Raw genomic sequence first — 27,137 nt, 5'->3', positions numbered from 1 at the left:
TTGTGAAACCACTGATCTACAGGATGTTTATGTATGTAGTCAGACACAAACCGCATGAAAAGGCAATTAGTGGAATAACAGCATCAACACCAAACATATCTCCATGTACTCACCACCTGTAAGTGGAGGCCATTAAATTGCAGTAAACAGCTTAGATAATTCCGAGAAGATCACCGTATACGCGATCAAGGTTTCCATGAAAAACTCTCATTATGCAACTAAATGCATTGGCCTTGTTTTTCAGCTATAACAAGGATAGCTGTGACCCTTTTAAATCAACCTTATGACTAAAGCTGAATCCTTGGCCTCGATATCTCATTTCTATGAATTGATATGCAGGTTTATTACTTTATATTATATAACTCAATTTGATAAAGAGTCTATTTGTTTACACCACTATGTTATTTTTATTTTTCTATGTACAAAAGCTGCAAATGAGAATATTCAGTACCTTCAGAAAATCTGAATTGTGATACGAAGGTTACAGCAAACCTGCTCGCTATGTGACATACCTGCACACGTCCACTGGCTGTGATGTGTCCACCTAAATCTCCCCACCTGAAAAAATGACATTCAAATCCACTTAAAGAATACAATAGAGGAAACCGACAAAAGCATTAAAGTGCACATGTCAATTCTACTCTTCTGCAGGCATATGCACTCTTCTTTTCCCGCTACAAGAGGTGTGATCGCTGTTATAATCACCATTTCAAGGCCGAACATAATGGACTAGATACAGTGCATACATGACAATGTGAGATATACACACAGAAGAAAATCAGGAATACGTGTTCTCAATTACAATACTGCATAACTCATGTGGAAACCCAATCCAAGGATGTCAAAACTACAACAGTTCACATTTTCCAACATGATTAAAAGGTATAAATTACAAGTTTTTATTTGTTTTAAATTAGGGTTTAGTGATATGGCCAAAATCCTCTATTCTGATATATGTCATTTCATATCTCGATAACAATAAGTATCACGATATTAAATTAAAAGTGCAGAGTATTTTTTCATTTAATTAAGAATTTTGCAAAACGATCAGATTTTCTGAGAAATTTTAGTTAGTATGTGCTTGTCATTATCAATTTAGACAACATAATTGTGTATCAGGATATCTCGATATATGATTTCATCACGATATGATTCCATTGAAGGACGATAAGTGATCATATTGAAATATTGCACGGCCCAATTTTTAATGAATATTGTTATTATTAATTTTCTTGCTGAGAGTTAAATGAGAAGATTGACACTAGTCTGGATCTAGTCTGCACTGCCTTTGTCAAGGTTAAAAGAAGTAATGAAGTTTGTCGTCCTGGTTCAGACTACGGAGCCTCAGTGTTGTTTCATAAATGAAGGCGCCGTTCCGGCACAACTTGATTGGTTGATGCCTCTATTTGCGTTTTTTAAAATATTTTAAAATCGACGTTGTTACAGAAAACAATTGTCACTTTTTCGCTTCGTAATATTCACGTTCTGTGTGAAAGTATTCACGGCAAAAACAACGGGTCGGAAAAATATTGATGTGTGAATTAATCGCACGAAAAAAAACGGCACCGGTTTGTAAAGGCCTTAACTATTTGCAAAAAAAAGCGGATTTAGATATTCCCCAAAATACTGAACAAATCCTGTAATCACATTCTTTACGATAAATGATGATGAAATTTAGATGCTAAAGTCCAAGAAGGTCCTCTTCAGGCTCTGGGTTCTTTCTTAATTAGCTCTTTTCTCCCAATTCAATACACTTCATCACTTTCTTTTTAAAGTGCTAGTACAAAGAAACAGCAACAGGCAAAGTGAGAATAACTGAGAGGAAAACCTGCCTCTAAGGGGGAGGGGGAGCTCTGAAGACAAATACAATAGCTGTTGAAGGGTAGGTTTTAAAGCGTCTCATTTTGGCATGCACATTGTGAACTGATTGAGCGATTATAGTTCAAGTGTCGAGTCTGTATGCGTCTGACAAAGTGCATGCCCGAATGCAGAGATGGAGAGGACAGACAAGAATAGCATGAGAAAACAAAGTTAACAAATATCTCTAATTAGCTTCATTATTCATGAGGTAATCTATGCATGTGATGGTGGCTACAGGTGCCATAATAATGAAAGTGCATCTCAAGAGGGTTTTGTTTGTGGAGAGCACATGTGCGAAGTGAGAGTGGGTCTAACAAAGAATGTGAGATAGCGCTGGGGAATGCAAAAGAAAGGGTAATGAATACCGGCCATGGCATGGTCCTTGGGTTACGTAACAGAATGGTAATGTTGGGTGAAAGTGATTAAGACATGCAAGCAATGGAAGAGCCATGCGTTAAGTACATGGACGGCAATCTACTCAGCTCGTTAGCAGAAAACTATCTGAGACATAACTGTTATCAGGCATAATTTCCTTTAAGAATTCAGAACTGGGAGTTTCAAAATTAAGCAATGTCGATAAATGTATGATTCTGAATATGTATGAATAGAAAAATGGATAGTACACCCTCCCTAAGGAAAAACAAAGTCTGCGGGAAAGACGGTGGCGTGGTCAAGCATATGGTTTCCTTCTTCTTACACTTTTTCCTCATGAGTGAAGTGCCCAAAGATGTTAGTTATGAGCGGTTTCTGAATACGTTTCATTTTAGTTTCAGGTTCATATGAAAGTGTAAAGCATTAATTAAGAGTGTTTGTTCACACACAATACCTAACTGAACAATGCTTGAAATATGGTCCAAAAGTGTGTGTGTGTGTGTGTGTGTGTGTGTGAAAGAAGAAAAGGCTCACCTGTCATCCGGTCTGATGGTGTGACAGTAGAAGTCGGAGCGATTACTGAAGAAACCTGTTCGCTTCACCACGTTCTCTGCTATCATACTCAGACGGTCCAGAACGTTGCACAACTTGCTAAGAGAAAGAGAAATGGGAAGATCATATTAGCTTTTGTGTTTCAGCTGTAGCGGACTTATAGTGATGATGTACAATACCTTTGGCTCTTGTGTTATGCTTATTTACTCGACTTTTTTCAAGGCATTAACACTAGGTATGTCCAATACCAGTGAAATTCCATGATTCTCGATACCAATTCGATACCACGGTACTGTTTGCATACTGATTTTTTAGGAAGTTAAACAGGTCATAATTCCCTCTCTATTATCTATTTTATATTGCTATGAAAATATCTCCTTCAAACAATTGGATTTATTCAAGTTTCTCTCCATTTCTCTCCATTTCATAAAAGTACGTTTGAACACATCATGATAACGTTAGAATTTACCTTCGCCTTATACATTTTTACTGAATAGAGCCTGAACGCATCATAATGTAATGTAATGTAATCAACAGAACCTCCCATGTTTACCATGTTTAAGTCGGCAGGATGAGAGCTATTTAACGTGAGCCGCTGGTAAGCAGCACAGTCCTGCACAGAGCTAACAGCTAACGTTAAGTATCTCCCGTCCTGCTGATTTCAACACGGATTGGTTGTTCGCTATGTAACATTATCTGGGAAAAAATAGGGTGTGGCACATTTATAGTAAAGTCCCCACCTCTTGGTGTAGCGGGCCATGTCCCAGGCGATGTAGTCGATGCAGCAGTCTGGCGGGAGGAACTGGTTTAGGTTGATCACAGCTGGGTAGAGCTCTTCACTCAGAATCTTCTCGTGTTTCCTCTTTTCTCGTTTCTGTAGCACAACAGAGAGAAATATGTGTTTTCACACGTGTGTGACTGATTCTATCACCAAAGAGCTACGAAAAACGATCCCATGAGGACACCAGCAGATATATTCCGACATGTGACAGGTGTTTTTTTTCTCTTTGCTGCATTCACAGAGATCCATTCAGGTTGTCTCCACAGTCACCTTGGAGGAAAATAGAGCTGCGAGAAACAATTTCCAGGACCCATACAGAGTTGGAAATGTACAGTATGTAGTGCAAAGCACAGAACTGAGGACAGACACTGCAGGTAGATGGGGGATATATGATAAGGAGTGCAGCTGTGTGGGATATTCGTGGAAATTGAATCTGCAAAGAGGGATTAAGGGGTGAAATAGCTGCTGCGTTTGGAATCCTAATGCAGTCACATTCGTGCAAGTTTGAGAACATATATTAATGTAGGTGATCATTATTCTTTATTTCATTCAAATATGTTTGTAGCCGAAAATGTGTGCAGTTTACATCAGGACATCGGAAAAGCTTGAATACTGTTTGTTTATTTAGAGCTGCAACGATTAATCAATTAGTCGAATTAGCTGTCAACTATTAAATTAATCGCCAACTATTTTGATAATTGATTAATTGGTTTGAGTAATTTTTTTAAGAAAAAAAAGTTTAAATTCTCTGATTCCAGCTTCTTAAATGTGAATATTTGCTGGTTTCTTTACTCCTCTATGACAGTAAGCTGAATATCTTTGAGTTGTGGACAAAACAAGACATTTGAGGACGTCATCTTGGGCTTTGGGAAATACTGATCGACATGTTTCACAATTTTTTGACATTTTATAGACCAAACAACTGATCGATTAATCGAGAAAATAATCGACAATGAAAATAATCGTTAGTTGCAGCCCTATTTTTTTTGTTTCTGAAGTCCAGATATTTAATTAATTGATAAAGGGAAAAAATAATGAACAAATAATATCTTTTTGTTGATAAAAACGCATGATTATCAGTCTGCCTCTGTGACCTGTGGTCACAAAGCCCATTAAGGCATTTCTCCATGAACTTATTTCTCCGCATTGTAACTCTTTGACCACGATAATGTGCTTGGAAGCATCATTTAGCAGCTCACATCTCCATATCCAGTAGTGGCAAAGCAACACAGCAGCCAGTCAGATTATTCAGCTTGGCTGTGTCATACTGTCTGGCGCGCACGCACGCGCGCGCGCGCACGCACGCACGCATGCACGCACGCACACACACACACCACACACCACACACCACACACACACACACACACACACACACACACACACACACACACACACACACACACACACACACACACACACACACACACACACACACACACACACACACACACACGAGACTAGAAATACACTATACGTGCATATACTTACAAAAGCACGCATGTGCTGTTCACAGTAATAATCAGGGTTACAGGTACAATGGTACATTCACAGAACAATCAAAACAGTCACACATGAACATGAACAAAAAGGAAGGGGCTCCTCATGGACACTGTAATGGATATAAATAGGCACTATAATTATTTTAATGCATATTATAGGCTCGCTTTTATCTTGTCTCATCTTTATTCCTCCTCCTTTTGTGTATGCTTTTTCTATATTGGGAGGTTGCTGCCGTTTTTGCCTGGATTCTCTCTAAAAAAGAGAGAGTTGATTAGTTTTACTTGAATTAAAATTAATAAATTCAATATTTCTAAAAATATATATATCTACATGGGGAGAGTGAAGGTTATCCCCGGCAGTCAAAACAAGTGGACTCTAATTAAGTTGGCTGGAAAAGTGGATCACATGCTTGGCCATGTGCTCACTTCCTCTCTATGTCTCTTAACATACAAACACGCACCGACCCATGACAAAAACCACGCACACCCATGGAGATGTCAACACCGCCAGGTCGACCGCAGTCACCACCGCGGTGAGATGGACTGTCATGATTTCATGGTTAATTGCCAATTCCTTCCCCTTTCTGCCTCCCTGGGATGAGAGAGAGAGGGTGTAGTGTATAATCAGGGTGTCCCACCTCCCCTGCTCCCCACAGCCGGCACAGATTCACATGGCCGCGGCTTGTGCGGACCTCTGAGGTCTGTGATTGGTCCCTCGCCTCACGGCTCCCCTTGTGAGTGACAACGTGAGACCCAAGAGTGTATGGTGAGTGCAAGAGTGCAAGGTTGTCATGCGCGTCAAGAAGGCAATGCGAAAATTACTCCTAGAGCACTGGCTCAAATCAGAAAATGTCTAACAAGGGTTGCACACGGGGATGAAGATGAAAACAAAATCAGCGTACAATAGCTAATGCAAACTTTTTTTTATATTAGTGTATTTCTTAAAAATGAAATGGCTTGAAGCATCATTACCATTTCTTGGAATTTCATTATTTTTCACAATATAGTTTTTCATAATTCAAGAGCAGTTGGAAGATTAATGCTGATGTTTAAAGGACAACGTGGAGAGCCACGTGTGTCTTTGTAGCTGTGCATCTGTGCAGTGAGGTCTTCCTCTTTCATCACTGCTGTGTGTGTTTTCAGAGAAATGCAGAGGAAGATCAATAGTTAGAAGTTACCATTTCAACTGCAAGTAATCACCAGCCGCCAAACCCCCTTTAGATAACTACATGTTGAGTGATTCCACAGACGTATTTCATCCAGAGACACTTGAACAGTCCACAGAAATAGGCAATATATTCCTCGCACTAAGAAGCCAGCCTTTTTTAAAGAAAAGTATTTTACAACCTGGGTCTTACTAAAGTACTTTAGGCTAATATAACTTTAGGTTTGTTGCCATTTCTCCAATGACAGTGGTGAATACAATGTCCATGGTTTAAGAAACTGATTTCACCTCTATTATAACATACAGCTTCCCAGAAAACAATTTCCCAATAAAAATACGCTTCCTTTTGTATATTTTCTTCTCATCTTGTTCTCATTTCTGTTAGTGATCCATCCTGTTAACATTTAAATGAAAATAGAATATAAATGGTGTTACAAATTCAATAAGGCGAGGAGTGAGGAGCTCTTTTAGGTAGTTTCGGCGTCTGTATGATCTATTGATGCGCTGCGTGCGAATCGGGCAAGAAAGGCCTAAAGGATATGTTATATATGATATAAATTAGCCCATCTGATTCTAATAAATGATAGAACATGCATCCCATGCTTGCCAACGCTTTTGATTTTCCTGCCCCGAGAGAGCGAGAGAGATGAGCAGACACACACCGCTCACAGCCTAATATCCGGTGAAAATAATTCCCTCTAAGCACAATTTTTATTGTATTTAAATAGGAATAAAATGAAATCTCCACATATCTTCTATAAATGAGCGTGACGCCTCCCTTTGTTTGCAGAGCAGCAGAGCAAAGAGTTTTTTTAACCGCAATGAAAATGTTGTTTTTGAAAGGCTAAACGCCAACAAATATGGATTGAAAACTGAATATTTCATTAGATTAAAATATGTTGTGAATTTTGGAAATGATTAAATATATACATATGTCTTTTATAAATAGATTTTTACTTTTGGACTTTACAACACTCTGGAGTTATTGGAAATGTTTAATTAATGTCACCATATTACCATTTTTTAACCCAAATATTGCACTGATAGAACCACTTTATTGTTAGCAGGTTACCATAATATTGCTATACTATTACTAAATAGTTTTGCCTCATTGCTATCTTGTAACGTGGTTCCCCATTATTACCTTACATACATAAATTCCAGTCTAATATCACCCAGATATACCCATTGTTAATACCAAGCTATTACCTGGTTATTTCTTTAATAATTACATGGTATTACTTAATTATTACCACTTTATTATCACACTATTAGCTCACTATTATCATGTTATTACCGAGCTGTAATATAAACTGCTACCCTTTTCTGTTATTCAGTTTCTACTTCATAATACTGAATCACTGCATTTTGTTGTTACATCTGTTCAGGAAAAGTGGAGTCATACTGCACATATCATTTGCCACAGTCAAAATGAGGACCTCAAAAAGGTGCGTGTGTGTGTGTTTGTGTGTGTGTGTGTGTGTGTGTGTGTGTGTTACCTTGACCAGGTTGAGGATGATGATAGGAGAGCCAAACCGCTGCAGCATCTGGTCAAAATGGAGGGCAGCTACGTGGGCGTATGGGTCAGCTTGATCCACTGAAAGAGAAGTCAAACTGATTGTTTAATATTTAGGGAATTCAGGGTATCACATCTTATTAGGTGGTTTAAAATCATGCTGTCTTAGGCTATCTTATCGTATCTGGATGTCTCTGTTGAAAGTGTAAACAGAATGTGTTTTGTTTAAAAATGAAAGAAATGAAAGAAATCAAAAATTTGAAATTCTGAAAGGCAGTTTCTCAAAACTCAAGCTTCTTCAGTAGGATAAGAAAGAGCAAAAGTAGGTTGACTTGCTTTAATAGGGCCAGTCTGTTTCATGGAGCAAATAGATATGAACATATAAAAATGTAATACTGGACTGTAAAGTTTAACAGCACACTGAGACAAACAAATAACCCCCACTTCTGATCCTGCTCATTGTTCATACAGTCACTTCCATTTTCATTCTTTAGTTTAAAGGGGACATATCATGCTCATTTACAGGTTCATACTTGTAATCTGGCTTTCTACAAGAATTTATTTACATGCTTCAATGTCCAAAAAACACATTGATTTTCTCGTACTGTCTGTCTGAATATACCTGTATTCACTGAAACGCTCCGTTTTAGCACCTGTCTCTTTAAGAACCCCTCCCGAAAAAGCCCAGTCTGCTCTGATTGGCTTGCGAGAAAAATATACCGCACCTTTGCAAAGGTAGTTCTCAAAACCGTGGGTGATACAGTATATTCGGATGAGCTTGCATGTGACATAAGAAGTGGAGCCAAATCTTAATGGCTTGTTGAATCGCATGTTTTCTGATCTAGGCAGCCCACAAAAAACTTACTGGGTTGTCTTATTTCACAGTTTGTTGGTTTGTAGGCACTCCAGATACCAAAATATATGTGCACAAACGCTGAAAAGGTGAGTTTTTCCATGATACGTCCCCTTTAAATGTTTAATTCCTCCATTTGGCACTCCTGCGGAGCCCCACACCTGCAGCCAGCAGTCAAGTTGGACCGGTGAAGCAGCCAGAAGAAAGATTAGCAGAAATAGGTCAGATCGTGCTAACTGGTAAAAACTGACAATATAAACAGGAGATCAAGCACATAGTTTTCTCTCCACTATTTCATCATCACTTTGTCCACTGCAGTTGTACTCAGGCCTCGGGAGTAGATAGGAGAGTTTACATCACCATACACTCTATAACATTCTTATTGTACCTTGGGAAGGGAATGTAGATAATGGTGAGGATGACGATGGAGCAGAGTAACCCAATTAAGGTCATCTCCTACACGACCAAGATATTTGCCCACAAGAGGGGTGCCATAAAGACATTACATATATACACTTACGTAACAATGAGTCTTGACGGTTATGGCTGGGACGAGGGAATGGGTGATGCATGATGTGATAAACGACTCTGCATTCATAGACACGTCCCTCACTGACCTAGATTGGTGTCAGTCTATGCAGCCAGCATCACACAATCACCTGGCTGCACCTGGTTTTGAATTGTGTTGAGACGTAAGGACCACACCAGCATATGTCCGAATGACATTTGCAGGTATGTTTTAAAGGAATAGTAATAATAGACATTTTGGGAAATACACCCATTCCTTTTCTCGCCGAGGACTAAATAAGAAGGTACCACTAAATATCATTTAAAAGATAAAGTGAATCAAGTACGCCAATACCGAGGGCAAACTGTGTCAAACTACGTGTACACACACAGTGAAATATGACCTGACGGGGAAAGAATTGGACAACATTTGAGAAATGTCAGATAAGGGCTGTCTTTAAGGATCAAAGCAGGAGCAGGATGATGAGGTAAGTTCATACACGGAGGGAATTCAGGGACACGCTCAGTGTCTCCGTCTCACACAAGCAAATGCCATCTGAGGATGAATTAAAGGGCAAACTGAGGGGGAAAAGATTATGATTTAATACAGGCTTTGTGCACATGCAAGCACCAATATCTTCTAATATCTAGAAGCGCACACAGTGAGGGACCTGATCACCTCCCTCTGGCCCCGGATTTGTGTTTTTTATCCTGTTCATAATGAGACAAGAGAATGAATACAAAGATGAGAACCAGGAGGGGGGCGTCCTGTCTTCACCTATTTCTTTCTTTCATTACTTTGTCCAAGTGGGTGAGAAGAATGGCCCTGGTATAAAGCCACTCACTCATTTTAATGCATTTTTTTCAAATTACATTCTTCCTCTGCCCCCACAAGGTTATTTCTGGTCTTGGACAGCTGCTAGAATGAATACGTTGAGCATTATAAACATAAATACCTACTGTGGGACTGTATGGCTGACTGCTCAAAGAGGATATGCCTGTATCTTTCATTTGTTATCTGTCTTTATGTATCAGGGCGAAGTAGATATGAGAAAGGTCTTCCATCAAAGCCTGGGCAGCTTTGTCACCTCTCTACTTTTTCCATTATAAAGCAGATGTTTGACACCTTGAGCAGCAAAAAGCCCATCAATAATCCATTCTTTCTGAGGTAATATATAATATAACATGTGATGCAGGAGTCTTACGTCGTATAGGGGGTTTTGGCATCATGGTGGAAATGTCCTGGGACCAGTAGAGCGGGACTGAACCTCGCACCTGGACGTACGAGGAGTAACTTCCTGCTGTGAAAGACATCACTGAGGCGTCATTGATGATCTGCTCTGTCTCAACCTCGTTTGCCACATCGCCCTGGAAACAATGGGAAAAACACAAAAGGTTGAGAATCTTACTAAAAGGTCCATTTAGTAGCTGCTCTGGAGCTTTCCATCATATTACATGATCTTCATCAGCAGATTGAGCTTGCCAAATTCTCACAGAATTGTAGATGTTTAGACTTCATGTTGAATAGGCAATCTGAATCTTGATCATGTCCATCTGCGGATGAAGATCATGCGATATGATCAAAAGCTCCAGGACAGTTACCATACTAAACTGCTGCTTCAAAGGACAATAATGAACTGCAGCTTTTAAGCAAACAAAGACGAGAAGTCCATGAAGTGTTCACAAAAAATGTGAAAAGAAAAAGAGCAGTTGAGTAGCTCTTCTGGAGCTTTTGATCATATCACATGATGTTCATCGGAAGAGGGACATGATCAAGATCAACACGGACAAGAATTTCTTAAAGATACGGTGTGTAGGATTTGGTGACATCTAGTGGTGCCGTTGCAGATTGAAACCAACTGAGTCCCCCTCCGCTCACGCCTCCATTTCCAAGACTGTGGTAACGTGAGCCGACGAGTGCAAAATCGTGGTAACGCAGTTCCCCTCGCTCAGAGGCCTTCCTTACCATAATAACACTACTTTAGGAGCAACGGAAGTCAGACGGCAGCTGGCGGTACCACGGTTTTGCACTCTGCGGCTCACGTTTCACAAGTGTGTCGGAGAACTACTGTGGCCTTCAGGTAACCTAAAAATGTGAAAGGTTCTCTCTAAAGGTCAGTGTTTGGTTTGTCCGTTCTGGGCTACTGCAGAAATATGGCGTAGCGACATGGCGGACTGGAGAGAACCCGCTCCCTATGTAGATATGAAGGGCTTATTCTAAGCTAACGAAAACACAACGATAATTATTTTCAGGGGATTACACACTAATGAAAACATAGTAAGAATGTTATATTCCATTTCTGCTGATAGATCCCCCAAAATATTACACGCTGTTCCTTTAAAGCGCTCAGAAAAAAATGGAAATTTGAAAATCTACATGTCCATGACAACTGGGCAAACTCCATCTGCTGTTTGACATCACACAGCAGGATAACCACAGGTGATAACTGATAATATTAATAAGGGCTTCCCGAGTATCAGGGCTCCCCACTGTGCATGCTGCCCCGCTGACATGATTTACTGATACTCCTAAATGGAACAGAGCCATCCTTAACAATATTAATTACACCTGTGCTTTTCCTGCTGTGACATGTCAAACTGTCTGTTGTGATGAAGGCCAATCAGGTGTAATGAAGCATAGTTACAATTTTAACAGTGGAAATTGTGTCCAACCTAATCTTTGTTCCTAAAGTTCCTCCCAACAACACGCCCACACAGACACTCATGCATACTCAAGGAAGAGTCAGCGGGTCAAATTAACCCCCTGTGATCACCCTGAGTCATCTCAACCATCCCGGTGGCCCCTAAGCCCTGCCTCCGCTATCTATTCTTCCCCGTTGCCTAGGCAACCGCTGTACCTCGCAGTTGGCTCCTCTTTTGAGGAAGCGGGTCCCGGCGAATTTGCTGGAGCGTCTGGCAAAGAGGGTGATGTGAACCGGTCGGCCGTAGATCAGAAGCTCTGCAGTTGGTGGGTAAAGGAGGAATAAAAATACCCACTGACAACATTACACAATCACCTGTCTGTGAACACACACTCTATACATTCACATACATCATAGGCCTTAATATATAATATCAAATTTGTCTTTTTTTTTTTTTTACTTTCCATCCTTACCACTCTTATATTTGGCCTTAATCAAAATTATTATTTATTTTGCATCTTAAATCAGTGGAAACTAAACATACACGCTATTAAAATTACCACTAATATTATTGATATCATCATCATTCTTAATCAACTCAAAAGTGCATGTAAGTTCATAATATCAAGCAAACCACTAAATTATTATTTTTCTATTTTGGTAGAACTTTATGCAAACTATTAAGAAAAAGTTAGTCACTTTACTGGAGTATTTAGTATTTTCCTTAACATCAGTTGTGTTTTATGTGCCGTCATGACCTTTCACTTTAACAGCATCAGTTCAAAACAAGTCCAAATTGCATATAGATGTTGTTCTTATCTACAGTATGAACATTTTGGAAATAAGAATGTATCCTACAAAAAAGGAAAAAAAACAGATCTTAATCTGTTTCAACACGACTGCTTAGGGATATTTAATGTCTCTCTTTACCCTTTATTGCCTCCTTTCAATTGTTTCTTTTTTTCCCCCCGCCTACTTCAGTGTTTCTTCATCTGCGCCAAATTTCTGCATTTCCTCTAACCGCTGAGTCTCCTGTTATTGCACCCACCTGTCCTCTCATGCTCTCAGAAAAACAGCAAAGAAGGCCAAACAGTTTCCAGGAATTTGTCTAAACTCAGAGCGCCCACACAATTTCATTGTGGCAGCACGCTGCCTGACAAGAGTGACAACAGCATCGATGGCAGTACTGACTGTAAAGCGCATCTTAGCTCATCGGCCTACTGCAACACAAAAACATAAAAACTGCCATAAAAGCATTAATACATTAAAAATAAATTACTGATAAACTGACTTGTTTTGACTGAAAGGCAAAAAGGCAACATATTTTACACTGCTTAATGTGATTTATGCAAAGGAGACTTGATGGTAAATGATTAAAATCTTAACCTAAGGCAGACTTTTACCGTAATAAATCAAACTGTTTACTCTAGTCAAGCTCTGCAGCAGTAACCCATGCATCAATACTACAAAACTTCTCAAAAACTCCAGAGGAAATTATTCATGTGGAGCCTTATACTAATCTGTGGTATGCAGTTTGTGTCAAAAATCAAAAAGCTGTGAAAGAAAATGTGGGTATGCATGTGGATTTGTCTTCAATCCAAAAAGAAAAACCAAGTAGCTTATCTGATTAAGTATTCACAGTGTTGCTGCCTTTTCCCTGCAGATAACAGATGGAGCGATTATGCAAGTGCCAGTATTAACATACCTGATAACCATTGCTTGATTGCCATAATACTTGTTTTGCTGAAGCCCTAAGAACAAACACAAATTGCTACTGCAGTTTTGTGGGTGAATCACACACTCCTGCTCACAATGCAATCCACGTGCGCTGCTACTCCGAGTGCAGTTCAACAAGTGGTGCTGAGAGATGAGGGGGAGTGTCGACAAAGACCAACACTGTGAGAGATAAAGTTGTGTCTTCTACTGAGCTAGTGTGTGATCACAAATCAATCAATGCTGACAGATGTTATGTCGCAAAATCCCAACAATGTAGTTTGTATGGCACATTTTTTAAGTTTCTTTTAAAACCCGAAGCAACAAGTGTATGATCAATTAAAAAAAGCACACAGACACATAAATAAAAGTAACATCCGAAACAATTCTGCAGTGCACAAACGAAACTGACTTGACAGTGCTCAAAGGATACTGGACTGGCCACAAAAGCCGTGGATTATGTACATGAGCCAGTCATGATGCACGATGTCCTTGACCCGCTCCAGCAGCTTCCCGTTCCAAACGTACTTGTAATACGGCTCGTTCTCGAGGCTGTAGACCACTGTAGCGGAAGAGAAGGAACACATAAAACCTCAGGGATAATCAGTTAGAAACCAAGAAATGGAAACAAAAAGATGAGATGATGCAGGCTGTAAACCAAGAGCTTATTATAATACACATTATAAATGACAGTACACGTCAGCCAAAGCAAGTCAGGTTATTACCTCCTAAAATACAGCGACGTACATGAAACCTGCCTTGGCGGAGGTCTGCGCTCTCCGAGTGCACTTATAGTTTTTCAATATATTTCAATGGACTTCAACAAAACAGGCAAACCTGCAGTAGAACAGATATTGACGCCTTTGACTATAGCAAATATATCAGTGTCTTTTATAACAATTATGCTAATATTATCTCTAATTATCTCCGCCAGGCGTATCCTGAGGAGATTATGTGTTTGGTAATGTGTGTGTGCATCTGTCTGTCTGTCCACGACTAATCACGCATAGTACTGGAGCGTGTCTGTCGTGTGAGACGTGCGGGTTTAAAAACGCCCCTGATACGCATGTGGTCTAGATGGGGCAGGCAATTGTGGTCTGTATTCATTCAATCAAACGTTACAGCAGTGGTTGTTGCAGACACACGTGGCGAAGATCTGCACTCTACTGTGATCGTTTCTAGGTTATGTGAAGACGGCTTACAGGGGCCTTCTCCAGCCAATAGAACAAACACAATGAATATAAGGGATATTGATTAACATCCACTCACCTTGCGTCGGCAGACCCTCCTCTTCAAAGATGTCAAAGCTGTCCTGTTTGCTCTGTGTGTGTACTTCTTCCTCAGCGGAGGAAGCTGGTGACGACCAGAGTTCATAAGGCCTCTGTAGCAAAGTCAGGTTGTACTGCAGCGAATGGCTCAGGTCATAGCTGTAGCTGCAGGGCGCAACAGCAATGTCATTTGAAACAAGTAGATGAATTTAAGATTTGGCAAAACTACATACATTAGAGTTATAAACACTTTCAACACACATTGTACAATTGGAAACATCAAGTGTATTTCATGACAGACAAGCTTTAATTAGACTAAATAGGCATGTACAATAGGACACATGCAAAATGACATCTAAAAGATATTTTTCCTTAGCTGTTGCTCATATACAAGGTATGTTTGCATCTTTGCATCATTTTATACTCATGAAATAGCCTCTGAAATTGACACAGAAGACATAAAAACCTTTGCATGATCTGCCACTAAAATATTCATAACATTCAATACATTCTTCAGGCTGTGTGCAGACTCATTGTGACAACTAAGGCCACTTGTCAAGATAGAATACAGAAAAATGAAGGTTAAATGAGCGAACGTGATTTTTATGTTACTAGTGCTCATCTGGGCTCTGGGCATCATGGCCAGCCTTGTGTTGAGTTTATCTTGTAGAAATCAAACCTTTTATTTCATTATTTCTTTATTTATTCTCTCATTTCTACTATTTAAAAGTATAAAAAAGCAAGCAAGCCCCTTCAAGGCTTTTATGAATATATCTAGGCATATTATTTATGCACATTAGTGATTTAATAAGGACATATTATGCTTTTGTGTGGTTTCCCTTTCCTTTAGTGTGTTATATAGCTTTTTGTGCATGTAAAAGGTCTGCAAAGTTGCAAAGCCCAAAGTCCACACCGAAGGGAGTTACTCTCCCCCACAGAAACGCTGCTTCTGAACTGCCTGAAACACCTTGCTTGAAGTCCCACCTTTTCTTCCGTAGCGTGGTGATGTCACCAAGTAACACATTTGCATAATACCTGCCTAGTGGATAATTTGGCACACCCTCAAACAAAGCTAGTTAGAGCGGAGCTGGAGCAGAGTCCGAAGAGTTTAGTTCGGGTGACCAATCACAATAGTGGGCCAGCTGACCAATCACAACAGACCGGGCTTTTTTGGGGGGGGCGGGGAGCTCAAACAGAGCGTTTCAGACAGAGGCTTAAAAGAGGTGCTGCAGCACAAATAATACGAAAAAAATAAAGCGTTTTTTGAACATTAAAGCATGTAAACATGTTCTAGTAGAAACCCAAAATACAAGTATGCACCTGAAAATGAGCATAATAGGTCCTCTTTAATGATAGATCATCTAACTATGTTTTTTTTTTTTCGTTTTTGTGAGAGGATTTGTCTTACCTGAAGTAGAAGTTGCTGGATAAGTCCACATTCTGAAAGATCCGCACATATCTACAAAAGGAGAGCAAAAACTCAGTCAGTCAAACACACATCTGATATAAGTATTAAAAAAAGTCATCTATATAGGGAATTTATTAACAAGTTATTAAGCTATAGTATATAATAGTCTATGCGCCAACATAATTCGGTACATTTGTGATGATTGAGATAACACATTTATTACAGATCTTAGAAGGCAGTAACATTTTATGTATCCTAAATCTCTCTATCGCTGCATGTTTTACCTTTTGCTGCCTTTATGTTAATCTGATGGCATTCAATTAAAACTGGTGTTCAAAGTGTTACGGAAATGTTACTGGGTCATGACTTTTATGTAAAAGTGGTGCTTGAGACATCAGATTAACGTTTAAAGGATTAGATTCAGATTAAAGGGTTGCATGTCTGACAGGGGCGACAGTTTATCTTCAATATCACTTTCCTTGTCCATGAAGATGTGTGTTTGAAAACAAATGCGAGCACACACACACATATACACACAATTGCAAAGACATGAAATTGAAACTGATTCCTAAGAGTTCTGACACTGTGTAGAATTTCTCGACTCATAAGTCAGAATATCTTTCTATTGCAATGTTCATCAAAAAAATACATTACTATTTCTTGACTGTAGTGAGTCCAGTGAGTGTGGATGTGCGTATGTTAGTGTATACACGAATATATGAGAGTTAAAAAAAAACACTGGCCGCAGGAGGGAGAACGAAACAGTACCTTGCTTCGTCAGGGTGTGCGACCCTGACCGAGTCGTTGGGGATGTAGATCATGCTGGTGTCTTCAATTTTGTAGATGGAGTGGCCACCGATGTCGGCCATCTTTCTGCGCTTGGTGATCAACACGATGTAGTACCCCTCGAGGAAACGTACAAACCCTGTGAAGAAATATACAAATTTAAAATCTTTTAGAATAAACTAGTCAAATGTTTCTTTCCCACCTTAACCTTGACATAACCTGAGTTATTCATACGAGTTGACGCCACTGAAGCTGAGATAAAAGCCTCTGAGCGAGGTGATTTTTAGGTCAACCTTTCTGCTGCCTGCAAATCAGCTCCAGCTTTGACTATACAAACAAGGGAATAACTCCATTTGCGGAGGTGGATCATGAGTGTTTGTGTCATACTTCTATTAATTACCTATACGCTCCGATCCATTTAGTCTTACATAACTCAAATCTGACCTAGAAAGTATCACATAACATTGTTGATGATTTGCTTTCAGCTTTTGATGAGCTATGTATCTATTAGTGACATTTAAAACATAACGAGTGGTTGTGGATGATGTCTGTGGGTGTGCTTTTTAATGGTCGGAGTACATTTTTGCACCTGAATAAGAAGCCCTTGTACATTTTTGGACTATTTAAAATCACTCCGTATCCATGTGCTGTGATGAGGTTCATATTAGGTTTCCACATACAAAGAGAAGGCTACAAATGCAGGTGTTGTAATGTGTTGTCTAGCTCTTGAGGGAGCTTTCTTAAATCCAAGACATTAACTGAAGTCACGTAAAATGGATATCTCTACTCAGGCTTGGAGACATGATTTATTTTTTACCAGAAGGCCTGCATTATAAACTGGGGGCATGGAGTTTGAAAGATGTGGGTGTTTACCAGGGAGGGAGGGTCTAACGCCGCATTCACATCTTATTTAGTGGATGGCAGAGATCCCCCTGTTTACACTTCAGAGCATTCACATTATCAGACAACTTAAGGCAGTTGTGTGATTGCAGAGTTGGCCGTTTGAGGGTTATAAATGTGTGGACTGCCAATATAGCACTAAATGAATTGAGAGAGTACACTGGTTTAGCACTGCATTCCTATAACATTGTCAGACTTACGATGGACAGTTTCAAAACAAAGGATCAGAATCGATGCAGCAGAATCAGAGATATCGTCCTTTTACTCCACGTATTCTTCTTCCTTATCAAAACCTGGCACCTCCATGCCCACAATACAACTTGACCCAGGACAGAAACAGAGATGAGAAGCGGGCTACAGAGTCAGGTAAGCTCGCTTCTTTCTAACTCTACACCTCCAGATTTTTTCAGTTTCAAACTTGTAATCTGCAACCCAAACCGATGCTGACTCGAGTGACATCACTTGAGGCAATTCATCAGATTTAACGCAGCTCCCTCTGGAGCCACAAAAAGCTTTCTACAACTTGTTTCCCATAATGTACAGGATGCAGTAGTAGACTACTCCCCAAAACCTGTAAACAGATTTGATGTGTAAAATCGTCTGAGGTCCCCTTGAAATATGGGTTTATGGATCTTGAACGACAGACTTTGGCTCACATGAGACATCTATCTTTATTTGGTTTGCAGGCTCTTACGTATTATTAACAAGCCAACGTATCCGAATATATCCGAACTTTACAGAATATTACAACTTGGATGCTGACATAAATGCCATTTACAAGTTGAAAACTGGTAATTACAGTAACTCTGATATGACATGAATGTGGCGGAATGAAAAACTATCAAATTGGAAGTGTAGTATCCAGTGTTTTTGGAGCGTGACCCATACTAGAGACTGAAAATCAGGATATCTCAGCTTTTTTTCGGTCGGTCTAAATACTACATTGAGTGATGTTTTAAATTTCAGACCCGTTAGATATTCTTTCATTCCTATCTGAATACTTATCAGTACCTTACAAGGCCAACAACCTGTTCTATGTGGTAATACTTTGACTTTCAATTCAAAAGCATTTATTGCATATATTATATACAGAATTAGCAAGTTTTTAGGACAATACTCCTGTTTTGATGATGGTTGTAATTCTGTTTTAAACAAATCATGCAATTTTTCTGCTAAATTGAGCATCACATAATATGATAATTAGTCACCTGTGAGACATTCTTATCTTAATTCCCACTCTTACACTAGATATCCACATTGGGTAAATTACTGGAAAACATTCGGAGCAAATCGGTCTGTCTGTTAAGGACCAATTACACTCCCATTTGACAAAGAGTGAGTGTCTAGCAAGTGTATAGAGAGCAATGAAAATCAACATGGGAACTTTTTAGCATTTCGTTATATGCTTTTTCTGGCTTCATTGACACCTCAGCTAAACAACAACAGAATTATTCAATCCAAATGTGTAAACGGATTCCTCCTTTGCAGGCTCCACTAGACTAAAGATGAATTTAATGAGGACTGAGAGTGGCTATTGGCCATTCATCGTAAGGATTGACTGTAAATATGAGCTGGTGTATCCAAATTTGCAGATATTAGGTATTTTCACAGCGCAATGACGATCAACTAAGCTTCTGAGCGATAGCCTTGAATGAGAGCCAACTTTATTTTCATTCACTTGTGGCTTTGCTGAATGGCAATTCCTACGTTCATTGTGTCTCTTCCTGGCAGAGGTGGGTCAGGCTGACAAAACAGTCAAATGAAAGAGAATAAAATTCCACTTACAATAATGGTGCTCTTTTTATACAGTAATAAAAAGGTGCCTCAGGAAAGACCGAACCCGACATGGTTGAAACACTCGTTTAGTCATAATGACACACTGTGACTTTGGCAAACAGTTGCTTGGGAACAAAGATGGAATTAGGGCACAGTGGAAAAAAAGCATCTCATTTATCCAAGCAGACGTCAAAGTCAGAATATGTCTGTGTCAGTGTGACCGACCCAACTGCAGCCTCAACGATGAGGCTGAACTCTTAGCTTAGTGTTACTGTTATGGCCTATTATTAGTTATAAATTGCTAGCATCCGGTGGTCTGGTTTGGTCCTGCTGGTAGCACCGTAACATGACGGTTGGAGGTAAACATTTAGAAGAGTGGTTCCCAACCTTTTTCCTTAAGGGAACCTCTTTCTATCATTCAGTAAACTGACAACCCCTGACTAAGTGACATATTTTATGGGTATTTCATATTATATTCAATGCATAACACAAATCGTACAGAACAACTCATAAACTGATACAAGCAGATTTCCTGTGAATACTGCAGCAGAGATGAGTTTTACTGTTATTTTCAGGAACATTTAATGCAATTCTCTGTCAGTATTATGTATTATGGGAGGCTCTGTGAATATAGGTTGTGTTCAGGTTTTCACCATGCCCTTATCTTTTTTGAAGTTTACATTTTAAATATAACCCGGACTCTAAAAAGTAGATTTTCTCTGCCACAGAAATGATTAATAACCCATCCAGAGTACAGAGAGACGGAAATGATCAAGGCTCAATATGACGGGTCCTGCTTACAGTTAGTTACCAAGACAGGTTATCGGGACAAATTCAAGCGCTCTTCTGTTGTGTATATTAGAATGTGTGAGACACAAAATGTAGGTCATGACTTGAGGGCTGGTCATGCAGTACGTACGTGAAACTCATAGCTCAGCCACACCAATTACTTTCCACACAGTCACTGGAGTGTAAACACAGGCGGCGGAGGACGTACAGAGTGTGATGATCAGTTACACAAACTTCTCATATGACACAAACCTTGGCTTTCATACTGTATATGGAGCAGACGGAGAGAACAAGTTGACCTGAAAAAATTAGAGTGACCCAGGTTCCATGTCTAGGGTTAACAAAAGGGGCCAGAAAAGACACACATTAAATGCTTTAAATAAACCTTGAGGTTGCACTAATTGTAAGTGGATCTCTAGGGCAGTGTCCAAAGCACAGAGGCGCACAGAGGGGGTGTCCTATTTTTCCTTCCAAAATGAATCAAGAATGATGTGTTACACTGTGATTTAACGGTTTGCCATTTCCCAGAAACTAATTATATAAACGGTTTTTAATTACATTTCTTACCCTTTTTTCAACACCAACGGAAATGTTGTAATTTTAAAAAATGTTTTGTGTTAAGATTAGTTTTAAGTAACACAATGTAGTTTATATAATAAAAAATACAGTGCCTATAAAAAGTATTCATGTGACTTTTTTGACACTGATCAACAGAAAAAGACCCTTTAATGCCCAAGTGAAAACAGAACTCTACTATATAATATGAATTCAAAACAACGTAAAATACAAAATAGTTTCAATAGGCACTGTCTATCACTATTACAGTTATAGACAGCTCTCCATAACAATATTGCTATAGTTTCTTTTGACCTGGTTTTCTACAAAAGAAAAGGGAAAGTAATAAAAATGTGAGAACAAAAAAGCTTCTTGTTGCTCCTGAATGCACCACTGATGGCCATGATTTGAGACCTGAAAATTGAACATTATAACCTCCACAAAGGTAGCAGTAGTGGTAACGAGGGATATATTGTAGTGAATAACAATGTACTGCCAGGTGTTCCTTTTATGCTATGTTTTTCCATCTCCAGCACTTACAGTAATATGCAAAACCAGGTCAATAAGCACATCGGTAGAACTAAATGCTTTGGAGATGTGGTTACGTGGTGACATCGTTGTGCCCCACAATGGTGAAGAAGAGAGTGGAGGGACTGTACTCACCCACAATGCCAAATGCTGAGACAGCCCTGGACAGGCCCGAGGAACCCTTTTGGCCAATCTTGGTGCGGTTGCCCAGGTCCAGGCGGCCCAGCAACTCCCGAACCTCTTGCTGGCTGTACACATGCTACAAATACACACGCACAAGATATATATATATATATATATATATATATATACATGAATAGAGTTGTAAGCAGCTGTTTATTTATGTGCATAATGTCCATATTGTTAATTTTACCTTACAACAACAGAAAAAAACAGGGCATGATGTATTTCTTTCTCAAAAGACAAGTTGCTTCTTATGGGGGCTAATTTTCAACTAATAACTTAATTCAGAGCCGGTGAGACTTGTATATAAAATGCTTTTCTGTTCAATAATAAGTCAAATGACTAGCAGGCTTTGTTTAATCAATTTCCTTTTCTGCAAAAGGGTTTAAGATTGATCCTCAGTGAGGCAATTAAGACTGAAATAGATTAGCAGCTCTCCAAATTCTTCCTGCAATAGTGTAATGAATAAACAACTATGAAAAGAAATGCAAACAGACCAACAAGTTTTACATGCAGTTATCTGTACAGGAACCTTCTTCATCCATATCACAATTTAAATTCTGCACAACAGGTACAACAGAAAAATGCAGTATTATAGTATGCAGTATTTGTGTATGATTTTTTTTGGTGTTATTAAATGCAATTCTTCTGCAAAATGCAATAAGAAGGGGAAAATATCAAATTATTTCACTTCTTGAGCTCACTGTATAACCTTTATTCATATCAGCAATATAACAAGGTTCTACGCAGCCTTTTATTTCATTATGTGTAGGGGTGTAAGAAAATATTGATACACTTGAGTATGTTTTGTGATACTGTATCAATTCTCCAAAACACTGTATTGATTTTTAATCAATAGTTTACATGCAAATATTCGTGGCATGTTGGATGTAACAGGGATTGTGATAAATGCAAATGCTGATCTCACTGTTCTGATTGCATAAAAAAAGGTTATAATTTTTTACTCAGATTTTATGCATATGGTGTTGTGTTCTTCATACTATGACAGTTTTTCCTAAAATTAGATTGAAAAACTTGCAATATATCGCAATACAGTAGAGCTGCAACGATTAATTAGTTAATTAATTAGTTAGTCAACTATTAAATTAATCGCCAACTATTTTGATAATCGATGGATCAATTTTTAAGAAAAATAAAAAGGTCTAAATTCTCTGATTCCAGCCTTAAATGTGTACATTTTTTTTTTTTTTTTACTCCTCTATGACAGTAAACTGAATATCTTTGAGTTGTGGACGAAACAAGACATTTGAGGACGTCATCTTGGGCTTTGGGAAACACTGATAATCATTTATCACCATTTTCTGACATTTTATAGACAAAACAACTAATCGATTAATCGAGAAAATAATCGACAATGAAAATAATCATTAGTTACAGCCCTACGATACAGTATACGTAACCCCTGTATTATGATATGTATCGTATCGCCAGATTCTTGCCAACACACAGCCCTATAGTTATTATATGTGTCAGCTTTTCTTACATATTAATCGAGAGAGCGTGAAAGATGAGGCTGTGTTTCCAGCTTTAAACCTGCTCACCTCCATTTCTTCATTACATTCTCAAGCACCCACACTCTGTAACATTCTACTATGCCACTCAAATGAAAAAAAACAAACAGGGTTCCCAAGCTCAGTATAATATCAGGAATGAGAGGGTGGGGTGATGGATATTTAGTCACAATAACAAACACATCACAATCGTAATCACCCACAACACGAATAAACAAATCAAATCCCAGCCCATAGATCCTGGTAATGGGCAGTGGAGAGAAAAGGAGGCGCATACATGCAGCACTCATCAGCTAAGCTGTCATCCATAATACACTTGGGACAGGCTGAGTTATTGTACAATTTTACCCAAGCGTGCTGTACTGTATTACATAATCATATACATTAACACTGTGCTAACTCTGGTGGAAAGTCAGCACCTTACCTTATCGTCGATTATGGCCAGGTCTTTAGGTTCTGTGCGGTCAATCTTCAGGACTCTGTGTTTGGTCTGTGCCTGATTGGTCCCCACCAAAAAATACCTCTGGAAAGAAACATAAAAGCATGAAAACACGATAACTATGATAAATGATTGCAGAGCTGGTGTTTGACATATAGCTTACATAGCTGCCTCTGGGAATACGTGCACACTGATTACAATAATGATCCTTTTACTTGTGTGATTGCATAAGAACACAGTAGGATAATGTGTCTTAGAGAAGACATGTTTTCAAATCTACAAGGCAGCTTTCTACAGTACAGTCTAATTGTCAAAGTCTCACTTTCTTCAGGCTTTTTTCCTATAATGTGCAACATTTTCTCTGCTGCCCAATTAGAAATAAATATGAAATTATACACAAAAGGAATTTATGGCAGATATGTATCATATCTGAGAATATACATTGGAATTAGAGTAGCTATAGTCTAGTGTAAATGTGGGCTCAGCGCATATTTGATCACAAGGCTACATTCTAATATGTCCATTGTTAAGAGATGTGTGTCTTTCTTGTATTACTTTTTCTTTCAAGTCATTATTTTTCTCACACATGGCTTAAGATTTTTTCTGTCCTCTGAAGAACATTAGATTGGAACACAATGTATCAGTACAGTCCGCCACCATTCGAGCCATTTTGTCCTGTTCCAGCCACACTATCCTATGGAGCCCACTTTGTCCACAATAGTTAGGCAGTCAGTTCATCCACTGATGAGTAAAATGGGCTGACAGAGCTTCAATAAGAAGTTATGATAGCTGCACTGTGACAAATGTTTTCCTGCCTTACCGTCTTAATGTTTGTGACTATTGATCAGCCATCAGTTGTACATGTTATAGCACATCTATATTTTAACACTGTTGTCATTTTAAGTCATTGAAAAAAGAAATTACACACAATTTAGAAACGTAGGAAAGAAGTCAAGTGCGCATATTTATACCAAATGTGTCTAAACTCAATATTTGCAGGTAATTTTGGCTGGCAAAATGTCATCATTCTGACTGTCTTGACCCTGTAAATTGACACTATGGAGGTCATGGTAAATCAAAGTAGACTTGGTATATACCTGAGTAGCAACTCATCACAAACACCCTTTTGCTGCCATCTAGTGTTTACAGACAGGGAATCACAATCTTACAGGAGCTCTACATCCTTCTCCACCCTCATGTTTACATCTTTGAGCTTTTTTAAATGTTAAAAATCATAGATTAAGCGTGGCTTTCTTACATCAGTGAGATTAGGAAATCCATCACTAGAGTCCACATTTCAGCAGGAGCGATAAATACTTAAAAGAAGCGATGGATTTTTGGCTGTTATGGACTGAATATTGTCTGTCCTGAATAAATAATTGTGCCACAGTTTGTGCCTCTAATACATGGATTCCCTGATGGAGCTCTACCAGCAGCGCTGCATTCGCAGGGTTTCCTCCATCATCAAGGACCTTCACCACCCTTCTCACGGCCTGTTCTCCCTCCTGCCGTCTGGGAAGAGGTAGGTTTTGGAACAGTAATGCAAACAGCACTTTACTATGGACATAAATGCACTTTTCTCTGCTGCTAAACACGAATGCAAATTGGGTGTATGGCTGCAAATTGTGTGAAATTGTGTCTGAAACGTTTACTTATTTTATATTTTTATTGCTATTTTTAGGTATTGTTCATTTTAATACTTATTTATTCTATCCTTTTTAATGCACTGACGGGAGCTGGGAGAAACAATATTTCGTTTTCTTGTGTGTATGCAAATACTCAGTGAAATGACAATAAAGTGAATCTTGAATCTTGAATGATTACACATGAGAGGCACAAAATAGGGTTAGGTAGCTCCAAGGAGAAAAGGGGTGGACCTGTATGAATATAAAGCAGGTTGCTGCAAATAAAAAATAGGTGTGCTGCAGGTAGATTTCTTTTGATGAATAAAATTATGAAACATAAGCTTTTTTTTCTCATCCTCTTCTTGCAGTCAGCTCATTGTCAAAGACCAGGTTAAAAACAAAAGGTGATTGAGCTTTTGCAGTACTAACTCCCCGACTCTGGAACAGTCTTCCAATGAGCATCAGATCAGCACACTCTGTCACGATTTATAAATCCTGTCTTAAAACTCACTTTTATAGAATGGCTTTTTCAATCAGCTGAATTATAGTCTTTTGTATGCTGATGTGTATGTATGTGCATATGTAATTATATGAATATGCATATGCTTGTTTCTTTATTTTCCCATTCTATTGTTTTTTATTTCATTATTTATGTTTGTATTCTGCTGTATATGATGTGAATTTTTTTTGGAAAGCACGTTGTGCTTTGGGCTTGAAAAGTGCTCTACAAATAAAATAATAATAATTATTATTATTATTATTATTATTATTATTATTATTATTATTATTATTATAGTATCAGGAGAGCAAAAAAAGCAATTTTAACATGATGGACATGTGATGTAATTTGAAAAGAGATGTTGCTGGCTACTTGCAGGTGCAACCTAAGAACATACTGATTTGCAAGTCATGAAAACACAGTGATCATAACAAGCATGACAGACTTACAGCTCTGGTTTCATACAGAACCATCTTCTGGATCCCACTGATGGTGGTAGCAGCCGACTGAGGCATGTTTATCCTCTAAACAGTCACAATACAGGAGAGACAGCTGAAGAGCTGAAAAGCGAACGAAAACACATGATGAAACACATTATGAAAATCCATTTACTTCACATCATAGAACACAAGAGACAACATAAGTTAGCTAAACATGAAACTGTGTGCATCAATATTACTCACGTTACTCACCAGTAATTTAGCCACAAATCATCCCCATAGATGTGTGTGGATAATATGCATCACCTCTGGCAGTCTGAACTTCTTTGAACGTGTTTTAATTCATTAATTGTGTATGTTAAACCTGCAAACGACTAGCAAGGATGCAACATGACTTTGTTTTAGTCAGGTGACTGTCTCCTGTCAGCTGATACGGTGGCTCGCAGAGTCAAAAAGCTCTAACTAAGGGCTGAAAATGCGATTTAAAATATGCTCGTTTTTTGCCTTTCACTCGCAGATAACAGTTATATGAGTTTATAAGTGTAAATAACTGAGAACACACATCCCTTAACGAGGCAAACTTACCTTCAATACATAAAGAAAGCTTGTTAGCTACAAAGGTGAAAAGCTCCCCCCTCTAGTGATGGGTCGACCGCGAACGAGCCGGTTCAAAGAGCCGGCACTTTTAAGTGAACGATGGGAGCCGGCTCCCGTCCGAGAGACCTTTTTCTTTTTTTTTAAAGGGACTGTTTGTAAGACTCAGAAATGCTTGTTAACAGCGACACCTGTGGCCGTTAAGTCAACAAAAGTCAGCGTCGGGTTCGCGCTTGCTAGCTCTAAATAGACATGAACGAGCATCGCTCAAAACAGTGAGGCGACACACGTCAGCTAAAACCACAGTATATCTCTCTATATTTCACCTGCTTGGCAGTAATGTTAGCTGACCAGA

The 27,137-nt window shown here is 38.9% G+C and overlaps 1 protein-coding gene across 1 annotated transcript in view; it reads right to left on the bottom strand.

The window, feature by feature from the left end:
* Positions 1 to 26,607, bottom strand: part of fig4a (FIG4 phosphoinositide 5-phosphatase a) — a 53,996-nt gene extending 27,389 nt beyond the window's left edge. Inside the window, exons 1-14 of the mRNA XM_074615578.1 lie at positions 26,441 to 26,607; positions 26,198 to 26,308; positions 23,610 to 23,708; positions 21,606 to 21,729; positions 16,905 to 17,061; positions 16,137 to 16,187; positions 14,730 to 14,893; positions 13,894 to 14,022; positions 11,964 to 12,064; positions 10,311 to 10,473; positions 7,729 to 7,826; positions 3,525 to 3,658; positions 2,767 to 2,883; positions 513 to 558 (exon numbers count right to left, since the gene is read on the bottom strand). Coding sequence (XP_074471679.1) covers positions 513 to 558; positions 2,767 to 2,883; positions 3,525 to 3,658; positions 7,729 to 7,826; positions 10,311 to 10,473; positions 11,964 to 12,064; positions 13,894 to 14,022; positions 14,730 to 14,893; positions 16,137 to 16,187; positions 16,905 to 17,061; positions 21,606 to 21,729; positions 23,610 to 23,708; positions 26,198 to 26,263 — 1,449 coding nt within the window. The 5' untranslated portion in view covers positions 26,264 to 26,308; positions 26,441 to 26,607. The remainder of the gene's footprint in view (positions 1 to 512; positions 559 to 2,766; positions 2,884 to 3,524; positions 3,659 to 7,728; positions 7,827 to 10,310; positions 10,474 to 11,963; positions 12,065 to 13,893; positions 14,023 to 14,729; positions 14,894 to 16,136; positions 16,188 to 16,904; positions 17,062 to 21,605; positions 21,730 to 23,609; positions 23,709 to 26,197; positions 26,309 to 26,440) is intronic.
* Between the last annotated feature and the right edge of the window lie 530 nt (positions 26,608 to 27,137).

Source organism: Sebastes fasciatus, chromosome 18, assembly GCF_043250625.1.
Source record: "Sebastes fasciatus isolate fSebFas1 chromosome 18, fSebFas1.pri, whole genome shotgun sequence".
NCBI classification, from domain to species: Eukaryota; Metazoa; Chordata; class Actinopteri; order Perciformes; family Sebastidae; genus Sebastes; species Sebastes fasciatus.
This window is presented reverse-complemented; position numbering and strand designations above follow the sequence as displayed.